The sequence below is a fragment of the Dermacentor variabilis genome, chromosome 7, assembly GCF_050947875.1.
Source record: "Dermacentor variabilis isolate Ectoservices chromosome 7, ASM5094787v1, whole genome shotgun sequence".
Taxonomy (NCBI): Eukaryota; Metazoa; Arthropoda; class Arachnida; order Ixodida; family Ixodidae; genus Dermacentor; species Dermacentor variabilis.
In genome coordinates, this window is record NC_134574.1 from 103,151,100 (window position 1) to 103,173,433 (window position 22,334).

Genomic DNA, 22,334 nt, shown 5'->3' on the forward strand with positions numbered 1-22,334 from the left:
CGACTGATGCATCCCCACTCTTTGATTCCACAATTCACACTGCGGGGACCTGCAGGTTGATCAATTGACCACATCTTTCAGGACAAGTTCATGGAAGCCTTTCTTTCATTATCACCGTGTTATTTTAAAAATTTTTTGTTTGAGCACAGGTCTTCTGCAAATTTGGATGAGTGCAGCTGTAGCTAGGTGGGGCCACTAATTGTAGCATTGACAGTCCTTTCGTGCTTGTGGACTTCACGTCTCATGAATGAATGGCTATGCCACATACATGCTTGCCAACTTTGCCAAATTGTCTGTATCAGTGAATTTCGGCCCGCTGTACTACTTTACAAATTTTGAGTAAAGTTTAAAAGAAAAAAAGATCAGTTCACGAAACTGTTTCACTCGTTGATCTCCAGGCCTTCCGTTGAAAATCTGTTGGTAAAGGGAAGCCAGAGGGGTGCTTGCTTCACGCAAGTTTACACAGACAAATTCCTGAAGCAAGTGAAATCGGCAACAGCAAAGTTTCGGGAAAGAAGTCAAATGTGATCTAAAGGCATTGCGTTGCTCGTCAGTACCTGCTATTCTAATTTGGCTGCTGCTCGTTTGCTGCGTCAGCAACATACAAGCAGCCGAAAAATTGGAACGCATTCACTGCGGCAGCACCTTTTTTAGTCTGTTCATGTGTGTTATGATCCATTGGTGGGGCACTTGTCGTATTCTTCTGGTGCGACATGACACATTGGTGAGCTACCTGGGAGTTGTGCTCGTTTGAAACTTACTCAAAGTGCAGAGAGATGGCACCACGGCATGGTTAAAAAGGAAGCAACGAGAATTTTTTTTCTTTCAGTTGATTTCTAGCAAAAATGTAAATTGCATGAACCCGCCGCGGTTGCTCAGTGGCTATGGTGTTGGGCTGCTAAGCACGAGGTTGCGGCATCGAATCCCGGCCACAGTGGCCGCATTTCGATGGGAGCGAAATGTGAAGAAACCTGTGTACTTAGATTTAGTGCACGTTAAAGAACCCCAGATGGTCGAAATTTCCAGATTCCTCTACTACAGCGTGCCTCATAATCAGAAAGTGGTTTTGGCATGTAAAACCCCATAATTAAAATTTAATTTAATGTTGATTGTATGCTGTGGGAAAGGCCAGTCGCACGAGAGGAATATCCTCCCGAGTTCCAAGGTGTATTACAGTCCACAGATTTTTGTGAGCTTTCCAGAAATTGATGTTTACGTTACAGAGACGAAAAGTGAATTTTAGTATTTCACAATTTTTGGCTGTTTTAGCACGGCACGATGTCCAATATATTAGACACTGGAACTTTACCCGGTCATTTTTGGGGTAGTGGGTATGCAGTAGCAAAGAGCAAATTTAATATTAAAAATGGCTTCAAAAGTGCAAAATCTGTTTCTTAATCAAAATTTCATCGCAGAAAAAGAGCAAGCGATAAAGTATGAGAAATAGAACTTACTTTTTCGGCGGTCGATGTAGAAAGCCGTGCTGCTGAATGCCGCCATTGCAAACACCCCTGGTGACCAAACTAGCAATGCATTTTCAACAAAACTCCATAGGTGGCGCCAGTAGGTGTCTCAATTTTTGGACAATACGGTTTTACAAGCTCAAACATAGTGTGGCCTGGGTAGTGGCGGAGTACTTGATTTCCAATATATTGGACAAATGCCCCATAGCCAGAACTCAGGAGGATGTGACAGCAGGGTGTCTACAAACCGGGAATTCTCGGGGATTTTGAGTAGTCTTGAAAAACTCAGGAAAAACTGAGAATTTGTGCCTCTATCAGGGAAAATTACCTGCAATTTTATTGAAAAGGTCGAAAGTCGCGGTAATGCTGGCTCTAGTAACAGACAGGCATTGTAATGAATAGTCTTTGACGTCTTGTCATCAGCTGGAGGAGTTGCCAGTGTACAGTCGACTGACTTTCCGGATGCCCAATAATTTTCACAGCCTTGCGGCACCACCACGCACCCCATAGTGCCAATGAATCGGAACGTCTGAAATTTCGGACGCAAGAACCCTTCGCCGTCTGGTTTTTCGGCGCTTTTTGTCGTGACCACAGGTCCGAAAGGGCATTAATCAAAGCCCCTGCCGTTTTCATTACCTCGCCGCCTCGAACTGGCGCTCTCGCACGCAGATCCGCTGGCAGCCGTAGCCACTAAAGCCACTTAAACCTTGCAAAGTAGCGGCATGCTTTGAAGAATGCCGCCTCCTCTTCACGCACTCTGGCCGAGGCCGACGCTGCGTCACTATTGGCTTAATAGCATCACGTGGGCCCTTGCGCCGTGCATCAGCACTATTTTTGCCCAAGAAGCGTCTACGGAGTGGCAAGGAGCGCATGTTGGCGCCATTGCTATGCTCGAGCAGTGTAGGCGGCGCCATGGTCGAGGAGGGAGCATGAAAGAGAGGAGGATAGTGTCGCTACTTTACGAAGTTAAAGGGGCTTTAGTAGCCACCACTGCTGCAATGCTAGACCTAGCTGCTTCAACGTTCGCTATTCAGCCTCTTGCCGTTGGGTGCCGTGTTTTCCATTGAAAGAATTTGCTGCTGTCAGCAATGCCACCGACTCTGCCCTTGTGGTCCTCGTGATTGGCTTAGAAGCTTGGAAAGCATGGTGCATTGCATAATGCCGGTCCCTGAGAGTCAGCTTCGTCTCTGTACAGAAATGTTACTTGGTGAAGCGTACGCAAAAGTATTGCAGTGAAGCATAACAAGTGTGGGAAGGGGCTATTGCCACGGGACACAGTATGTATTCCTTAACTATGCATGCGGCACTCCTGTCACAGTACGAGCACCAATATGCCTAATATGTGTACCGACAGGCCTTCAGAGCGTTTTCGATTGTGCCTGGGGCGGTTTGAGCCGTTAAGGGCAGTAACTGACAGGCATTTATTTTTTCCAACTGGCCAATTTTTCGGACGTTTTTGTGGCCCCTAGGGAGTCCGAAAAATCGGATGTGGACTCTGCAACTGACGAAGAAGGTGCTTCAAATGGTCCGTGGGGTGAACAAGTGGCGGAAGGACAAGAACAAAAAGGACCTATGCATTGAGGAGTGAAAGGGAAAGGAAGCATGCTGCCGCTGTTTTGAAGGAGCTTAAGCTCAAAAGACGGTGTTGGCTGATGCCGAGATGCAGGTGTCCCTAATCCAAACCGAAACAAACTCTTTAAAGCAATGAAACACAACACTGAGGTGTCGTGCACGGGCTGAGAGTATGTGGGGACAGTTGAGGTTTACTTACGAGCTGTTGAGAGAGAATCTCAATTGTGACAAAGTTCGGGTCTCATACCACTGAGCTTGCTATCAGTTGATAGGAATAGCTCGTATTGGGGGGAAAATATTTGCTTCTGTACGCATCTCCTTTTTATTTGTATTTGAGAATGTCCGACACCATTTGCAATTCTTTTCGAAGACATTTTATTTGCTGTGCATTTTACTACCCCCCCCCCCCCTTCCATTCTCTTTTTGAACAACGTACTCACTACTACTTTTTAGTATTCAAACTGGATTACCTACTCTAGTGCTACTCCTTAGTATTTAAACTGGATTAAGTTTTCTTTAATTTGTTTTTCATATGCTTACTAGAGAGTGACAGCATCGGGCGACATGGTTTCAGCCCGTCTTGACATAAAACAGTTCTGTGTCACTCAGGGAATTTTGCAAAGACACTCAGGGAAAACCTGGAAACTCAGGGAATTGGGAAATGTCAACTTGGTAGACACCCTGTGACAGGGAGAAGTCGCACAGCGTAGTCATGCGTGTGCCACCCGTGGCAGTGAAGGTGTTAGAAATGCATGGTATTCCCTCTTCCCCTCTTCCTGTCTTTTTCTCTTGGTGTCGTGTCCACGAAATGAACTCTTGGTTAATTTTGGATGTTTAGCGAATAAGTTAACTGACCAGCCTAGATTTTGTCTGACTGCTTTCTTCTGTATTTCAGAGATAGTTTCGGAGGGCTCTGACGCTGAGCTGAACAACATCATCCAGGCACTTGCTGAGGAAGACCTGCCCGGCCTCCCTCCCGGTGGAGGAATTCTCGCCAAGTAAGCGGAAACCGTTTCCAGGGCCAATTGAACTCCTCTGAACTGTGCACTCTGCTTGCATTGATTGCAGCAAGCAGCTGTCAAAAAGTTCACTGTTCAGTTCTTGTGTTCTTCACACTGTGTAACCAATGTTGCCATTTTTGGAATTGACTCCTTGCAGGCATGCACTGTATGGAAAGACTAGAATAAGAGCAGCACAGCTGCCAGCGAGAGACTGCCACATTCTTTGTATTTTTGGCTACTTGAAGCTACTGAAAAAAAGATATTTTACAGATATTCGCTCAATGCAGAAGTTATCTGGTCTGTATGGCAGTGAAGCTGCAATTTTGAAATGTCTGAGAAGTATGCAGTAATGTGTAAAATTCAAAATTGCACATGTAAAGCAAATTCTTCAACCTTCATAATGAGGATGTGACCGAAGTTCTGGAAGCGTGGTGCGTCGTAGTGATTCTGCAAGAGTCTTGGGTATTTCAGCCGCTTCACATGGGTTCATTGCTATTGAGGTAGCTTCGTCTAAGCATAATCTTTGTATTTTGAAAGTGTGGAAGTTGTGCTGTCACGTGACAAAGTTACTTTGTCGTTTAAATTTTAAACTCCACTGTGGCATGAAAAACCTGATCAACTTACTTTGCCTCCCACATTTGCCAGGCATATTATGTCGTTTATGCCACTCTGCAGCTGGGCCTCCTCGTATTAGTGGGCAAACTTTTTGGCTACGAAGGCATAGCTGAGGAATTGAAGCATGTGTCTGGCATTGCTGTTAGGAAAACCTCTGTATTTCACATTTTTGATGCAGTACATAGAAAACACAATTCTTATGTTTACTGTATGGCATATAGTTTAAAAAGGTTTTAAAAGTTATGTCGAAATTTCTACCTGGCTCATTGCCAACTCCATGTATTTGTCGCCTTTTATCTCGAGCAACGTTTGTGCCATACTCCGGATATCTCGAAATCTCGACTGCAAAAATGTTGGGGGAAAAGTCATTGCCCAAAGGTTTCCACACCTTGCGCACAACTGCGAAATTGCCAATAAGTGAGAGGACCGCAAGTTTGTAGTGAATTCCACTTCATTCTACGGCACTCCTGTCATGCACCATTCACGGCTGGCTGCATTCTCATTGATAATGTGGGTGGAGTGTTGCTCTGACCCCTGATGTAACGCAGCAGGTGCAGAAAGGCACACAATGACCTCCGCAACATCCACGCTCACGTGTGCGGAGCATCGTCAGCTTTTCGCCATGCTCTGCATTTCTGTGTTTTTTAACGCACATGCTTCACGATGCCACACAATCTGAGCTCTACGCCAGCTATGCCAAATGTTTGATATGTTTTTTTCTTAAGTACAGTAGAACCCCATAGGTACGTTTTTAATGGGATCGTGGAAAAACCATACCAGCCAGGAAAATGTAACCGTCAGGAAGGGTGTAAATTGCCACAGCAGAACGTCAGAAACAGTCCAAGTGGCTGCCAGTGCGGTTATTAGTTGTCTCGGTGTTCGTACTGTGACCAGGAATGGCACATGCGCATGTGTATAATTAAGGGACAGATACGGTGTTCCGTGACAGTGGCCCTTGCCGCAGTATTTTGTGTACGTTTCAAAGCATAATACAGTTCTACAGCGCTGAAGCTGACTGAAGAAAACCGGCAGTTGTGAAAAGCAGACAATACCCCTGCAGGCCCCAAAGTAAATGTAGGCTTGTACTTGGCAGAATTGGCCCATTGTGCATGGTTCCCGGTAGGTTTTAATCATTGCGCTCTTTTTCAGACGCTTTGCCAACTGTTCTCTGCATGCTTTCTCCCAGTGTCTGTGCAGCGCCTGGCTTGTGCAAATTTGGTCATTTATTGCAAAATTCGGTCGTTTGTTTCAATATACCACCTGTTGCAATGAATTGTGAATTGGTTGCCTGTTGCAACAAATTGGTCATCTGTTGCAATATGTGAGAGCCAATTTCTCCCTGCACCATCAAATTTATGTGGCAGCCACTTTCAAATGCAATGTAAAATGCGGGAACATTACAGAATGGTGCTGTATCAAATGGGAACATAATACATAGGAGTCAGCGGGACTTAGGTTGGGACCACGAAAACACAGTGCAGCAGCCAGGAAAACACAACAGCAAGGAACACATCAATGGGGTTTCACTGTAACAAGTTCAGGGCTGCAATATTGCCTTTTTCACAATATCTTGCAAAAGTGATCTACTGAAAATGCCGCTTCTGGCATAGCGAGCCTTCGCGAGAAATTTAACTGCTACTGGCGCCTATTTTGAGAGGCTCTATGTAGTCTTTGTGTGGCCAGGAGTTTGTATTTTCGTGAACTCGCTTTTCTTGAAACTCCACTTATATAGAAATTGTTTCCGGTTTTTACAACTTTGAATTAATAGGGTTTTACTGTACTTAGTGTTGGCGAGTCACTGTGGCCGTTTCATGTTTTGAGTTTTGGCCTATGTAGTCCCATATTTGAATGCACCTAAGACCCAAAATGATATCCACGTCCACTAGTAACTGTTTGTTGTATACTGGTCCACTGCTTTACACACCTTAGAGAGTTATTATTTTCCGCAGAAAAAAAAAGGCTGTCAAATTGGGTGAAATGCTGAAGGCGAAGTGTATATGCCACTTTAATTGCGGCTGCATTCATGAAAGTAAACAGGCCATGCAAAATTAAATGAATGGAAAGAAGTGCCAGACTCTCGTAAAGTGCACAGTGTAGCCTACAATATTGTTCACACAATATTGTTCACTCTTAAAGGGAACACAGAAATATAATTCAAGTTAGCATGACTTTAACATTTTTTCAGCTTCGCTGGGGCTAATAAAGTGCTTGATGTGACGCATTAAACAGAGGCGCTTTGATAAACATTTCTCCAGTCTATATCAAATCTGAACTGCAGTCACGACTGAAATGTTAATTGGGTATCTTCAATTAGAACGAACTGTGATTTACATAGCCATAATATGCTGTTTGTGAGCATGGGTTCTGAGTGAATATGCAGTTAGGAGTACGCTAAGGCCATGTTGGCCTGATCCTTTCCAGTCCTATGTTACAAGGCAGTTAATGCTGCAGAATAGCTTGGCTGGTGCATAGACCAATAAACAGGGGTTACACGCAGTGTCATAATTCAGCAACTACATTGTAATCTGAGTGTTGGCTCGTGACGTATGCATATTTCTGTCTGGGATGGCTTGGCAAGTTTGAAACATGTAATCGAGCCTTGCCACCCGCCTTTTCCACTTCTAGGAGGAGTTTCATCGAGGAAGTGTACAGCAAGTTAAAACCCCCGTCCACGTCATCAGAGTCGGTAAGAGATCCCTCTCCTTTATATTGGGCCAACCCTGGTCAATTCGTCAGCAATCACTTATGTTTTCTTTTTTTTTTACATTTTCACACCTGTAGTGACAGTGAATAAGCAGCAGGTGCAAAACTGTGAGTGAGTAATTTAATTCTTTGTTAAGTGAACTTGTCCCCAGAAGAACAAGCACAGCACCGGTAGTGCTATTGTCCATCATCAGAATCTTATCTATGGGTCAAGTGTGTTGGCTATGTATAGGCGGCTTATCATACATTTCAGCGTAATCACTGGTCCTTGCATACTGGCATGTTTTGGGACTATAGATAACTGTTACAGTGGTTAGCTGGGGAAAATGGTCACCAGAAAAAAGATAGACAATCTGCGCATGTAGATGCATGTAGATTTTTCTTGTAGATGTCACTATTTATCATCTACACAGTGGCCCAGTGGCTAGATGTTCTGCTACTGGTCACGGGGTCGATTCCTGGCCTCGGATGCTGGATTTCAATGGGGGCAAAATGTGAACACACTCGTGCTTAGATTCACGTCCACCTTAAAGGACAACAGCTGGTCAACATCAATCTAGAGATCTCCACTACACTGTTACCAGACATGTTGGCGACTGAGGTTCAGTCACGTACAGCTGGTACTGCGATTCGTCAGCACGGCAGTCTACATAAATCCTGCTGTAATGGGTTCGCATTGCAGAAAGATCAATCACGTGCCTTATGAGGTACATGGGGTCATTTCGTGGCTAGCATTCACACAACAGAAAAGGAGACGAGCCAACCCTACTTGCTCCAGAAAAAATGGGCTGTAGTGCAAATGTGTTGGAATACTGCTCACTTTCACTTGCAGCCACCCAGCTAATTGTGTGAACTGGGTCTTTTTGTTTGCACACGTTTCGATTCAGCGAACGATTTAAATTGAAGATGGTCATTGCCAGGGTAAGGCATTGCACCATCAGTGTTTTGATATCTGTAGCCGAAAAACTCCAACAACAATTCGGCCTTCAGTTGCATCGCAAATCCTTTATGCGGACCAAGTGATGAGGTCATGGGAACAGGTAACATGCCAGGATATGCGATTTGCATGCTCATCACAATTCTGTCGTGTGAATCCAGCGTTAGTGACAGGGATATCTGCTGATTGTTAACATAGTACTCATACGAAAGACTGATTGGAGTAGGTTTTTTTGTTTTGTTTTGTTTCACTTGTCAAGTTGCATTTCTTACAATTTCATGTGCCACATTAGTTGGTGCATAGCCAGTCTTATTGCTTCTTGTTCGCTGTAATAGTATTGGAAGATGTGAATCTGATGCTGACAGCGTTTGCAGCTTTACGACGTGCGAGTGTACGGTACGGTTATGCACTGCACACAGTTTTCACCATGGATACATAGCTGCAGCACTCTGCTGCCAAGCGCGAGGTCGCTGGTTTAAATCCCGGCCAATGTGACTGCATTCTGATGAGGGTTGAATAGAGAAACATTTGTGTACTTCAATTGGGTGCACGTAAACAAGCCTCGGGTCACTGCCTTCCACTGCGGTGCCTCCCATGGCCAAGGCGTAGCATTGGGACATCAATACCTTTGTCACAGTTTGTCACAGGAGCACCCGTGGACTTCCTTAGGCTAATGGAATGGGAGACTATCTAAAGGATCAATAATAATACTATGTTGTCTGCATGTACAAGTACAGGCTGGAAATGAGCACATGTGGCTGCATTCCCACGCTGCAAAATTATTCAGCTCTTTCTCAGATCCTGTGGTTTGCAAACTTTTGATGCCAACTGTACAATAAAAGTTGTACCTTAGACATTCTTTTGATTTGGCAGGTGAAGAGCCAGTCACAGGATTGTGAACAAGCAGAGGAAGCAGCAAACCATTGAGAGGAATGGATGCTTTCGTCAACACAAAACGGAGCGTCGCTATGAAGTGTCCTCCATCGCATCACCTTTTTTTTTTCCCCGTGAAAATGTGGCTGCCGATTACGACCGTCAGGGACTGCTTGGCAGCAACGGCAACCATAAGCAAACCAACCGCTCACGAACGGCTGCCAGCAACAAATCGAAGGAAAGCAGGAGAGACATCGGAAGACCTTGCTTGGCCACGGACTGGTACTCGTTGATGGCCATCAGCGGTTGTGGTGGCCCTTAGAAGCAACCTTCGCAGAGTGGTAATTGGGAGAGAAATGGCGGCTAGCCACCGACCGACTGGCTGACTGACCGGTGTCAACTTGCGTAGTGTGTGCGTGTGCGTGGCAGGTGTTGACACATCGGCATCCCCCTCCCCCCTTCTCCCTTCCTTACTTTTCATAGTCTACTACCGTCTTAGGTTTTTCCATTCATTTGTTTTCAGCGAAGAACCTTATTTTTCTGCCCTTTGTAAGATGCAAACAAGCAGACTGCACATCACTCACTCATTCATTCTCACTCACTCAATCACCCTTGACAGGCGACGACGCAACGCGCATCGTCGACTAACGCAGATTGCACTCACACAAGAAAAGAGAAGGGCCACGTAGGTTCGTCTTGGCACAACACAGCCCACTTCGCTCTTTTTTGTCTATTTTTCTTATTCTTTCTTTTCACATTACGTCAACGTCAATTCCCTTCGCGCATTACCTCCCTCCCCCCTCCTCTGCTGCCTTTCCGTCTACCCTAGCATACCATCGTCTCCACGATTTTCACATCATCCCCAGTGTTGTACAATGACCGTTGTTACAATTACCATACAATGATTATTATATTATTGTCGTCGTCGGAATCGTGAACGAGGGCCGTGGTGACTTTTTTTCTTTCCTTCCTCGAAGTTTCCTTTATAAACGTGCAGCAGGGACGCAGAAGAATAGTGGCAGCGTGTGTGACTTTGTGTGTGTGTTGTGTGTGCACATGCTGCACGTAATTGGTAGCAAGAGAGCAACCAAATGTCGGGGCTGAATCCTGTCTTTCTTGTTTGAGTGTTGTTGTTTCGTTTTTAAGGATTTCGTCGAGCAGTGATTTTATGCCTACCCCATTTTTTTCTTTCGTGTTTATCTTTCTCCTCCTCCCCATGTTTTTTTTTCTTTTTATCCTTATTATATCTCGGCGTTGTTAGGTTTTTCTCAGCGTTGACGGGTATTTCGCCACGGCTCAGCAGGAGACAAGCACAAGGACAATAATAAAGAAAAAAAAACCGTGAAGTGTTTTCTCTTTTTGGTTATCGTTCTTTTATATGCACATTGAGAAGAAAAAGCAGACCTCAGGAAATCATTCGACTCATTTGCTGCAGCAGTAGCAGGCTCTTCACAGCAGACACTGCTGTCTTCGCAAGAACTACTTGATAGTGGTGTTGCAAGCACTTAAGTATAAACCCCATGCAAGTGATCTTGCGTGCGATAGCAACAAGCGACGCGATGGAGATGGCTGTTGCATTCGCTCGTCGCCTACAAGTCGTGTCCCATGTGAGTGACGACTTCGACCAATGTCTCCCTGGTGTTGCCGGTATGAGGGCAGCAATATAGCAATATAGGCGCCGAAACTAGCGTGACGCGTGCTTTAATAATTTAAGTTGATGTATTTTACTGTAAAAAGCAGCATAATATATTTCTGAGGGTCTTGCAGGAAGTTCTTGTCCTTGCACGTATAAAAATTCGAATCATTTGCTCCTTCCATGCGACGATCTGTAGTACTCAAGTGATGTACATCCAGTTCCGGCTTCGCGCTATTGGCTAGTCGCTCATAGCCTGGGCGACAAGCGACGAATTCTAAATTTCTAGAACTGAGCGATCGAGCAACAAGACCGAGCTATCTGTTCAAGGGACGGCTCGTTTTATCACTTGAAGCCGTCATGCACAACATTGCTCTCATGGGGTTTAGCCTTTGTAGTGCAAGCAGATTAACAGAGAAAGCTGTAACGGATGAAACGCTCACTCATAACTGATACTTTATTCTGGCACATTCTCAACTAATATATTGCTATTAATGGCATTCTCACCGGTGGCTGACAGAGGTTGCGCGATGAAGTTGGTGGGAAAATGTTGTCTTAGTCTAAAAGCGGACATTTTCGTGAAGTTTCTCACTGACCGATTCTTCAGCTGCGCGACTGGAGTCTCGGCTACTTAACCAATATGTGAGAGTAGGGCATCGAAGTATGCTGATGGTCAAAGGATGCCGTGGCCATGGTTGTGCAAACAGGCGTGAATGGCAGAAATCGCAAGACATTTCGGTGTGGCAACGGGCAGGTCGCGCTCGCCAGTGTGAGCATCAGTCGCCAACTGCGGGTCTCTGTCAATTGTCGGTGCGATTCCTGCCTGTGGTACCGATTGGTCAATGTCCCATCCTCTCTACTTACGCTGCATGTACTTGCGTAATTGTAACAACTAGACCAAAGAAACGTCTTAGCTTCAGAGCGATGCGCACACATTGTTGTCTTTGTTGCAACTATGAATTATTGTGGCCTCCAAAATATCTGCACGAATTTCCATCACTCTGTGTGTATAGGACGCAAAACCTATTATAAAGTGCCAAAGCTGGATGATAATGCAGTGGCTAGCATGTCCGTCTCCCAACTGCACGTTGCCACGGGGGCAGGAGTTGGCGCCAACCCCAAAAACGAGGTAGTGGTGGGCATATTTCTCATTTTAATACTGTGTAGTGAGGGCAGCGATGAAGTGGCCCGATGAATGACGATAGAAACGCCGTGATGGAAAGGATGAATAGGTAAACATGGCAGACGCCGTTCCGAAGCCTTTTAATGGCTCTAAACTACCTCGAACAAAATTTAAGAGCATGCATTGTGTATAGAGTGCTGCGATAGTCATCTTTGCCAAAGATGGCCACGCGGTGCACTGCAGGAAAGCTACGCATTCAATAACCAATCCCATTATCTTCTCTAGGCGTTTCCTGTCCCATCCCTCGTGTTTATGCCAGAAGCACCATGGGCACATGATGCTGCCAGTGTAAAGGCCGCTAATTGGGGGACTGAAAAAGGGCGAGAGTGCCAACTTTACAAGATCTGGTTGTGTTTCCCAAGGAGAGGGAGAAGCTGGCTCACCCATTTATGCGCTACTGATGCTTCCGTTGAGATTTCAGTCAGCATTTGGGGGGGGGGGGGCACAGAGGGTGATCAGAGGCAGAGTATAGAGGAGCCCTCCGGGTTCTCGTTCCTGGTTAGTTGGGACACGTAGCTTTGCGAGACGATTTAAGTAGCTTTCATGCCACTGCACACAGTTGGTAAGAGTAGAATGCGAGGAGTGAGCATTTGAGGGGAGGGTAGCAGAGGCGAGCAAGAAACCATAGCAGCCATATCAAGTTGTCAAATGCCTGCAACTTTGTTAGCACAGCACCACCTCGAAAAATTCTTGCGGCTGTATGTAACATTGCAGGCTGGTACAAAGCTGCCACTAGACTATGTATGACCAAATTTGTATAGATATATCGTCATATAAATAATATATTTATTGAAATATATAATTCAATATAAAGATATTTTGGTTAGTCATGCTTTATTGGCGGCGAGGAGTTACGGAGTCGCCATCTATCGGAAGCGCCTCGCTGGCGTAGTATGAGGGATCGCGCGCCGCGCTCCTCGTAGGTATTGCTGTCAGCGCTCACCGAAAACACCACGCGCGGGCTCTCCCGGACATTTCTGTAAGTACTTTCGAAACGAGAGAAGCTTTTACTGTCTAAATAATAATCTTGGGCAAACTGAAAGCACAGAATCATTTACAGACGCTATCTCTTCACCGAATACGTACAGTGCACGCCACTACGCGCGGTCGCCGCGATGGAGTCTCCCGAACCGGCTTCTTGCGTGAAAGGTAGGTAAACGCTGAAAGCAAACTATGTGAAACATGTTCTTATAGTGTTTGTATAACTAAATGGAGCGTAATAGAATGAAGCCCCAATGCAGCGATCGCACAGATTCGCATGCAGCGACCGAATGCGCGTCAATGCAGGTTTATTTGCATCTATACACGTACAGATGACCGAAGTACAGACAAAACAAATGAATTCGGCTTGACGGGGTCTGTACCCCTTACAGAAATGGCACTGTGCACAATAAAGAGAACACGTCCGCATGCTTGTCCGCGCACTGTTTCGCTTCCGCCGCGTGCGCGTTTTCGCACCGTGCCATGAGCTTTGGGCCGCAGAATAATGAGCATTTGACAGTATACAAGCAGCCATTGTTGCGTGGGCGCTATCAGAGCTCTTCAAAAATAATTTCATTGTAGAGACTTCGACGCCTACGGGGACTGCGATGTGCCGTCGCGACCGATTCAATCTTCTTTTCTCTTCTAAATTCTTCGACATTTCAACATTATTTCTCAAGTTGCGTCGCACTGTATATTTATCGGTCTTCTCAGCGTGCGATTTCCCTCTGCTCCTTTTTCGTAATCCAGTGCATTAATTCATAACACAGACGTACATGACCATATGCCATGCCTATATTTTAATGCGCTTCTTGCCGCTCCCTTTCCATTTCAGTGAACTTGCCAGAATCTAGTATCAACAAGTTCATAGACCTAATAAAGTGTCATGACGTCAGCCAGGCAGCAGGTGCGGGCGAGCGTCTGAGTGCACGTTTTCTGCTACTCGCCGCACATCGCGTAGTCCGGGCGCCGTAGCAGAAATCTTCCTCGCGTGTGTGCTTGCTGCATACTCGAGTTGTAGCGGATGGCTGTCTGCCGGTTCTAAGTTTCGCGAGCCAAGCTTCATGCAGCTTCTTGTCCTGCGGCTACGTGTGAATAAGGCTGACACCGGGCTCGGTTGCGTACGTACGGCACAGCGGCACCGAGCAGTAGCCTACCATGCTGCACGCTTCCAAAGGCAGCCACTACCTATTATAGTGCTTTCAAATGTTGTCAAAACTGACACCCAAGGCGGGAGAGCCTCGCCACTTAATCAGAACCGCAGCGCAGGTGGGACATTAAACTTTCGTTTTCAGCTCGCTTCGGCGCTTGCGAAGCAGCCGCTGTGTCCACGTGATCCCTCATGCCACGTCACGCCGACGGTGGCGCCAGCTTTTCCAGTGGTGGAGCTCGCCCCCAATAGTACAAAACCGAAAAGACTAGATCTGGCACAGTATAGTAATATCTCGTTAATTCGACCTTTGTTAATTCGGAAAATCTGATCATTCGGACTCGTCCTCTGCCCCTGGCAGGTGTATGCATTTAAGGCAATCAAATTTGTTAATTCGGAGGTACTTAGCCACACATCGGTTAATTCGGACAACTCTCAGAGCAAATGTGTAATGCAACAGAGCAAAGACCTCGCGAGCGTCCAACCGAGACTGAGCGATGGAGGCCGCAGCGCCATGCTCATCAACAGAAATCTTATATGAATGACAGCAACGCCTAAACTAGTCACCATAGCCGAAACTCTTCGTGTCTTTAATGTTTCTATTATTGCGCTCACCACCACGCATGACACCAAATTAGCCACATGCCTTGGCTATATGAACTCTCTGGTAGCCGCCATTTATGATTGCATCCACAGCGACCGTGGGTTCGTTCGCAGCGGTTGTGGCTAACAGTAGTTCTGTTTTGATTCGGCGTGTGCATCAGCCGCATGTCTTCAGAACCATGTTCAGAACCGCAATAATGTCTCATTTCAGGAATCGCCAGCCGTTTGTGCGCAGGCGCGAATACAAGCAAGTGTGAGAGACAAAATCTGGGGGATTTTGCTCCTTGATCCGCAAGGCCGGCGTCCATGTCGATGGCGACCACGGTTTCGTCTGTAGCGATTGCAGCTAACAGTTTGTTTTGCTCTAACTCGATGCAAAGTTGTCGAGGATGAAAAGCACCGGCTACATTGCGAGTGACGGACGATCTGTTGATGACCAGTCTACTCGCAAAAGAAATAATCGCAATGTGCGCGTGGTAGCGAAAAGCGTGTAAGACGCACGCCACGGCCGCACTGCAAAGTCGCGAGACCAGAGCTTAGCAGCTGCGAGAGTCAATCAGTCATGAGATGACGAGAATTGCAGCTTTCGCACTGCTTTTCTGCAAAATGGAAGCAGAATTGGTCATTCATTAATAAAAGTGTGTTGACGTAGTAAGCATATGTTTATTGTTTTCTTGATACCCTCGATAATTCGACAGTCGGTTAACTCGGGACATTTTTTTCGGTCGCATGAAATCCAAATTAACGAAAACGTATGGCTCAACATATATGGATTCTGGTGGCAAAAGATGTCGCAAAATAAATGGTAGCAGTAAACTACAATCTCCGACCGATTTTTCGGACCTGCATGCTTATTCGGACTTTCTCACGGCACCGCACTACCTGTTCATAGAAACCATGCGTAACGGAAATCGAAATTTCAGGCGCCGCAGTGTGTGTTTCTTGATGTGGTCGCACATGACATGCTGCAAATGGCAGCTGTGAGCTCGGCACACAACCAAAATTAGGCTACCGACTGCTGTGCAAGCGGCATTGCTTAGGCCTAATGGCCTAGGCAGTACAGCTGCGACGAAAATTTGCCGACAGCTGGCGGGGCGACTGGCGACAAGCTGTCGCAGGAAGCTCTTCAATATTTTTGTTCTAGTACCTCATGGGCGATCGAGCGCAAGATCACACGTGCGCTACACTACGGCCAAGTGCTAGCGCAGAGTCGGGTCTTGTGTCCAAAAAATCAGTTGGCAATTACTCAAGGTCAATTTGAAATGCACGGAGAGAAAAAAAGTCCTTGTTCAAACGACACATTCTGCACTTTGGGTTGAACTGCAGCTGCCTGTGCGATATAACACTGATCGTATTGTTGCATATTAGCCATGGCACAAAACTCGTGTATGTATTTATTGTTGTTCCTGTGCCACATATATGCACAACCAGCTGACTTGCCATAAAAATGTGCAGGAGACCCTTAGCTAGCCTGTCGTAGGCATCATGATTACGTTTCTTTTGCATATAAGTAATAGCGAGCTTTTTTTTTTTGCCAATACTAGTTTGTATGTGCATATTGGACATAACGAAGGCATTTTCGTGTCAAATGCAACTTCATTAAAGCGAGACGACTTATTAACAAATTTCATATTAATTAAATTCTAAATCATGCATATGAATTTAACTCTAGTTCAGTACAGTCTGCCTCAAAAATTTATCATTCACAAGGATTTGGCATCCATTGTCACCAACTGTCAGGAGGTGTTGAATCTTGACACCACAGTGCACTCTATATGTGGAACACAATATGAACTCACTGCTACATGTTAACATACCTTTAATTTTCATAAGGGCATTGTTCATTCCATAGTAAAATAAACTGTTCTTGTATGTGCAAACACCACTGAATTTTTTTTTCTCGAAAAGTCATACAGCGCTGCTGAAGACTGGTGCCTGCTGTTCATTATAGCTCCAAGGCAAAGACTGGAGGATTGCACGGCTGTATTATTCAAGTGGTCAGTCCATGACAGTACAAAACACACACAAAATGTTCTCAATCTATTATCCAAACATCATTTCGGCCTGGTGCAGCTGATTCCAGTAGGTGCGTAGCCTCTGCAGCCATCTTTGCCAGTGCCTCTGACAAAGTGCAGGTCCCAGGTGATGAACCTGGCATGGACTGCCGTCTTCGTAAGCAATCACGATCATGGCATCTCGGACCTGGGTTTGTTGCAAGTCAAAAACAAAGCAAGAGGGGTCAATGCTAATGATGAGGTTAGCGGTAGAATCTAAGCGTGCCACAAATTAATTCTGATACAGAACTGTATGGTACAATGCAGTCAGGTGACCTAATATACCTGTCTCGGCCTCTCTCCTTACATAATACAAATACTGCATTCATATCGTGTGCAATGTGTTGTTGAAAAGTTTATTAAAATGTTAAAGCTGCTGAAAGAGAGAGATAAATAACTTTTATCTATGTAGCTGGCAGATTGGCAAGGGGGCCAACCCTGCCTATATGGCGGCCAGAAGCCCTTGGGCTCTGGCAGCATCCTTGGCCTGCCGGACGGCCAAAAGATGGCCTTCGGGGGCCAAGCTGAGCAGCACGGTCTCCCACTGCTTCCCAGTCTTAATTTTTTGGCCCTGTCGGGGTGCCCGAGGGCAGGCCCAGATAATGTGATCCACAGGTCCGCCCTTTCTTGACAAAATTTGCATTTTGCCAAATATTGTTCTGGATGATATCGACCAGATTTGGATACATATTGGCTTGAAAGAGGCACCATGCCATCGCCCTCTGCTTATTAAGTGGAGGGTGTGTGGGGGGAAAATGCACCCTCCCCAATCTGTAATGGTTATTTCCCTGTAGCCAACCATCCGGTCCCCTGTAAGCGCCAGCCGCGCAGCTTGCGAGTCCTCGAGCCCCGGTGTCGGCATTTCTTCCGGCATCAAGTGTAGAAATAGACTGAGTTCAATAAAATAATGGCAAGCCTATAAGGCTGATTGATTATAAAATGAAAGGCATTCACATATTGCAAGTGTATGTAATATATTTATTTACACAGCTAGGTTCCCTTTTCGTGAGATATTACATGGGGGCACAAGCGTAAATTTGCCAACAGGAAGTGCTATGTGGGGTGACTGAAATAATTGCTGCCTTTTATGTCTAATACAAATTAAGATGAACAAACGTGCAAGTAGATTGTACTGCTCAAGCCGCTTATAAAATATATTGCAGTAGAGCCCATCTGTTGGCGAATGTGAATGTTGTCAATGTGAGAGCACTCGAATGGAGACATCATTAAAATTCTGGCTTCATGTGCCAAAACCATGATATGATTATGAGGCGTAGTGGGGAACTGTGGATTAATTTTTGACCACCTGGGGTTTTTTAACGTACACCCAATGCACGGCTTAGGGGCATTCTTGCATTTCACCCCCATCGAAATGTGACCGCAGTGGCTGGGATTTGGTCCCATGCTCTCGGGCTTAGCAGCGCAACACCATATGCACTATGCCACGACGGCAAGTGGGTACGCGAAGAAATGCTCTTGCATCTAAATGCTGTAAGTGCTCTAGCATTTAAAGCGCTAAGACATGAAAAAAAAAAAAAACAAAGCTGATTGAATTTTCGAGAACAAGGCTATATAGGTATTTAGTTATTCTGTATGAACTTGAGAAGTTTAGTGGCACTACTTCTGCACAAGCAATCAGACAGAATGGATAGAGTAACCTGATTCTAAATGGGTGCAAGGGCAGCAGTTGGTATGAACGAGAGTCAACAGATGATGCCACCTAAGTTACTAGGTGGTGTCATCTGTCACGAGCAATGCAAAACTGGCTGGTTCCAGGCTGTCATGCCATGCAGCATGACAGGTCCCAAGCCATTTTCAACAGTCGCACCAACTGTGTGCTACAAAAGCGTGGTCGACTTTATGGAAACGCCTGCCGCATTGCGTTGCATGCAAATTCGGACACACTAGACAGTGGTGGCTTCTGCAACACAGAGGTAATATACATTAGCACTTGCTGCATAAAATTGGGTTGTAAAGCCAGGCGAATTCAACCTTCATTTTGGAGGCAAAAGGAGCCTCTTCACCTGAATTTTGTAGTTGTCGTCGTAGTTGAGTGCACCAATGTAGGCTGCCACTTGCAACGGATTGTCGTAGGTATCTGACAACAGTGGCTTTGGCTTCTTGGACGTCTTCCAGTCGATCAGCACAAACTCATCCCTGCCAAATGCATTGATGGAAAACGAAGACAATGTATTAAGCACGAGGATGCAGCATCAGAGCACCAAAAGCATGTGAAAAGCTATACAATGCTTAATATGTGCAGTGCAGATTAATATGGCTCATCTCCTAACCTAACTACATTTTCTGGCCTCCGTAACTAGCATTCACTAAAGTCTGTCTTCATGATATGACCACCATCCTTGATGCTCGAGGGAAACTTTTGGGAGAGACAAGAAATTCGTGCGAAAGGTAGTGCAATCTTCCTGCAGCAATGCCAGTCACTTCAGCTTACTAGCCGTTTCTATTTCACGGATTGGTAAATTGTAGCCCCAAATACGGATATTATAAAAAAGATAATGATGTTGTACTTTATAAAAAATCTACAGTTTGGCCGATTCTAGTGGGCTTTCCTTGATGAGAACAGACTGAACTTACCCAATAAAACTGCTTAATAAGATATTTCACCAACTAGCCCAATGTTAAGTCATACTTCACATCGCAAATTTCGAGGTTGGCAGTACAGTGCAGGGTTTGCACATTTGTTACCCTGTTTGTTGTAAGACATTTGAACTGAAGAACCAAGCAACCTACTCCAGCTGCTTTTATCTCTGCAACTACATCATCTTTTAGCACAACACAAACGTTGCAAGGCATAAAAAAAAACGCTGTAAGGTTTCTAAAAGGGTAACCTAGCAATCTGGGGCCGTATTCTGAAATGATCCGCTTTGGTGATACTATCGCTGAGGCGATAGTTCACCATCAGGCACACGCTGATTGGTTGTATTGATCAAAGTCAGACGAGCTATGTCATCCGACTTTGCTCAACCGGCCAATCAGCACGCGTCTGACAGCGAACTATCGCCGAGGTGATAGTATCGCCAAAGTAGATCGGCCCCAGGTTTGATTTAATGTGCTTATAATGTTGCCCTACGAAAGGCTGTCATTAAAGGCAATCATACCTTGAATGGAATGCTCTTTCATGTACCGCTAACAGCGTGCTATATGGACTAAAACAGAGCAGCACTACGGACCTATGCATATACGTCTGCGATCTCAAAAAGACAGAAACATAATTTGATATTTGCACTGTGCGTGGCCTCCCAGATGGCAGTGGCATGCTGTGTGACGTAGTTTACCATGGCTGCTATGAGCGCTATCGCTACCGTAACACTCAAATGCTGACCGGGGCTTTGCTCTCTTGGCTTCTCCGCTGTGTAGCTTCCTGCATGCTAGCAAAGATGAAAAGAGAAAGAAAGGCGGGTATCGGTGCGATCATTCAACTTATAGTTGAAGGATTTGAAAAACTTTTGCAGCATGAGATTCGAGAAATGACATTGAAATTAGTTAGAGAAGTGTTTCAGAGCCCCTTTAACCTCGCATGGCACTGGTCTCAACGAGATACGTTAAAATTACAGTTTTGCAAGTGGTACAGTCCAACCTTGATTTAACAAAAACTTATATAACAATGCAAACATTAAATGTTTCTTGTCAGTAAATCAGCATGTAATGGCATGTAATGTGAGCAAGTAATGCTTATAATGAATATTGGATATAATAAAGGTATTTCCATGTCGGATGCGATATAACAGGGTTCGGCCGTAGCATCTTTTGCATATGTTCCATGTCTATGACCTGCCCTGGGCATATCATTTCACTTTTCACCGTTTGGAGTACTGTGCTACCAGGCAAATCGTTCCAGTTTTCATAAAGAGCCTATCCCTTTCTAAATGACGATCCCAAGTCTCGCTTAAAGCAATCAAGTTCCCACAAACTACAAGCAGCGGTGGCAAAAGACGCACCGGCACACGGCTACGCAATCAAGGATTCCGCGATACTGTAAGTGTGGATGGCACACAGCGCTTTCCAGATGAGCCACCTTGCTGACTTCGGGCCAAAAAGATTCGAGGCTTCTCCAGTGACCCTCGTTCTCAGGCTGCACCACGATTTCCTCCTTTGGCGTCCCGCCGAGCAGGTCACGGATGTTGACGTGCAGTGACTTGCCCTGGCTGAGGATCGCTGAGAATGAGAAAAAACCACGAACTGATAAAACAAGTGACTCACAGAAGACGCGACTGAAGTATGCGTATGCATGCAATACGAACAATATTTAAAAAAAAGAATATTAACATTCGATGTGCCCTTACTTTTATTATATGATGTTTAATTTCTTCTGGTAACATTCTATGCTGTCTTTTTCATTTTTTTTATTATATAATACCTAATTTCTTCTATTAGAGCTCTCCTGTACTTCTAATAGCCGGTCTATATTCTGTCGAAAAAGATGTATAAATTATCTAAATATCTGACTGTCGCATGCATGTTGCTATGTACAGTATAGGTCCCCTTGACAGTTCTTAACTTTGGGACACCCTATCATTGTGTTTGTACTGTACTCTGCTCAAATAAAAAGCCGCAAAAGTCTGGTCTGTCCATGCAAATCAGGCCTTCCGTAGCCGACGAATAAACAAGGCGCGTAATACCGGATTCCGTACGTCCTTACATTCCTGGTACTTCCTGAAACTTTCCGCGCCCATTTCGGCCACCATCTTCTGTTTCCACTGCTCCAGGCGGAACCTTGACTGTTCGTCCATGGTATCCTTCAGTATGGTCGTCACACTGGGGTACCTGGTTGTTTTGCGAGAGTCCTGCGGCGAGTCTTGCGGCGTCGTTGCCACAACTTCTTCGCCGCTCGCGGGTCCGTCGTTGTCATCGTCAGGCACGCCGTCTCGCAGGAAGTTGAGCAGAGGAAAGTTGAGCGTCGCCTCAAGGTCGAAGCTCTTCGTCGGGACGCTGATGTTGACCCTCTGTTCGGCGTCTTCGCTCGCAGCTGCAAGCCGCGCCGCTTCATCGTCGGTCGCCGTCAAAGCGTCGAGCAGTTCGGCCTCCAACTGGATCCTGTAAACGCGCTCGCCCGCCCTGACAATCCTCGCCGTTTCGCGCTCTTCGCAGGCCAACCTCGAGGTTTTCATGCGACGAGGAGCGCGTTCGTCAAGGTAACTCAGCCGCAGCCCTTTGTCGAGCTTAGTACCCTTCGTCGACTTGAGCACGGGCCCGTACAGAGAGAAGTTTTCGAAGTTGAATTTCTTGACCGCTTTCGCGGCACTCGCAGGATTCTTAGTTGCCCGTGCTTTGGCGTCCCCCTCGATTTTTGTCGCTTTCGTTGATTTCATGCATTTGCACGCTGTGTCGCGTACCAGCGCCGAGTGGCGCGCGAAAGATTTGCAGACAACAAAGTTTGCGGCCATGGCAGCCGCCATCATGATTTAACGTGTCTTGCTTTATGGATCGATTTGGATCAAAACATCCCTTTACATAATAACGCGTCGTAAAGGCTTTTCTTTTAATGAGCACACTTCAAGTTTTTATTTACTGCGAAAGAAGTATCACCTAGATTTTACTTCAATTA

General features: G+C 45.6%; 2 protein-coding genes across 4 annotated transcripts in view; one reads left to right on the forward strand and one right to left on the reverse strand.

Moving 5' to 3' along the window:
• alph (protein phosphatase alphabet) overlaps positions 1 to 10,510 on the forward strand; it is a 41,170-nt gene extending 30,660 nt beyond the window's left edge. For 2 of the 3 annotated variants that reach the window (XM_075698908.1, XM_075698910.1), the window contains 3 exons: positions 3,931 to 4,033; positions 7,277 to 7,337; positions 9,165 to 10,510. In XM_075698908.1, the coding sequence (XP_075555023.1) occupies positions 3,931 to 4,033; positions 7,277 to 7,337; positions 9,165 to 9,218 (218 nt within the window). In that variant the 3' untranslated portion in view covers positions 9,219 to 10,510. Of the gene's footprint in view, positions 1 to 3,930; positions 4,034 to 7,276; positions 7,338 to 7,432; positions 7,467 to 9,164 lie in introns of all 3 variants that reach the window. The other variant, XM_075698909.1, reaches the window with a different exon arrangement.
• Positions 10,511 to 16,516: 6,006 nt separating this feature from the next.
• Positions 16,517 to 22,204, reverse strand: LOC142587717 (mitochondrial genome maintenance exonuclease 1-like). Its single transcript, XM_075698912.1, has 4 exons — positions 21,429 to 22,204; positions 20,728 to 20,944; positions 18,793 to 18,925; positions 16,517 to 16,916 (listed from the first exon to the last, which is right to left on the reverse strand). The coding sequence occupies exons 1-4, from the start codon at positions 22,186 to 22,188 to the stop codon at positions 16,758 to 16,760; spliced, it is 1,269 nt and encodes a 422-aa protein (XP_075555027.1). The 5' UTR covers positions 22,189 to 22,204; the 3' UTR covers positions 16,517 to 16,757.
• Between the last annotated feature and the right edge of the window lie 130 nt (positions 22,205 to 22,334).

Bases quoted from the DNA above. Each gene is read 5' to 3' on its own strand.
- LOC142587717 (XM_075698912.1), bottom strand. From the start codon at position 22,188: ATGATGGCGGCTGCCATGGCCGCAAACTTTGTTGTCTGCAAATCTTTC. The intron at 20,945-21,428 runs GTAAGGACGTAC...TCTCATTCTCAG, and splicing joins TTTCAGGAAGTACCAGGAAT to CGATCCTCAGCCAGGGCAAG. The intron at 16,917-18,792 runs GTGAAGAGGCTC...CAACAAACCCAG, and splicing joins ACGACAACTACAAAATTCAG to GTCCGAGATGCCATGATCGT.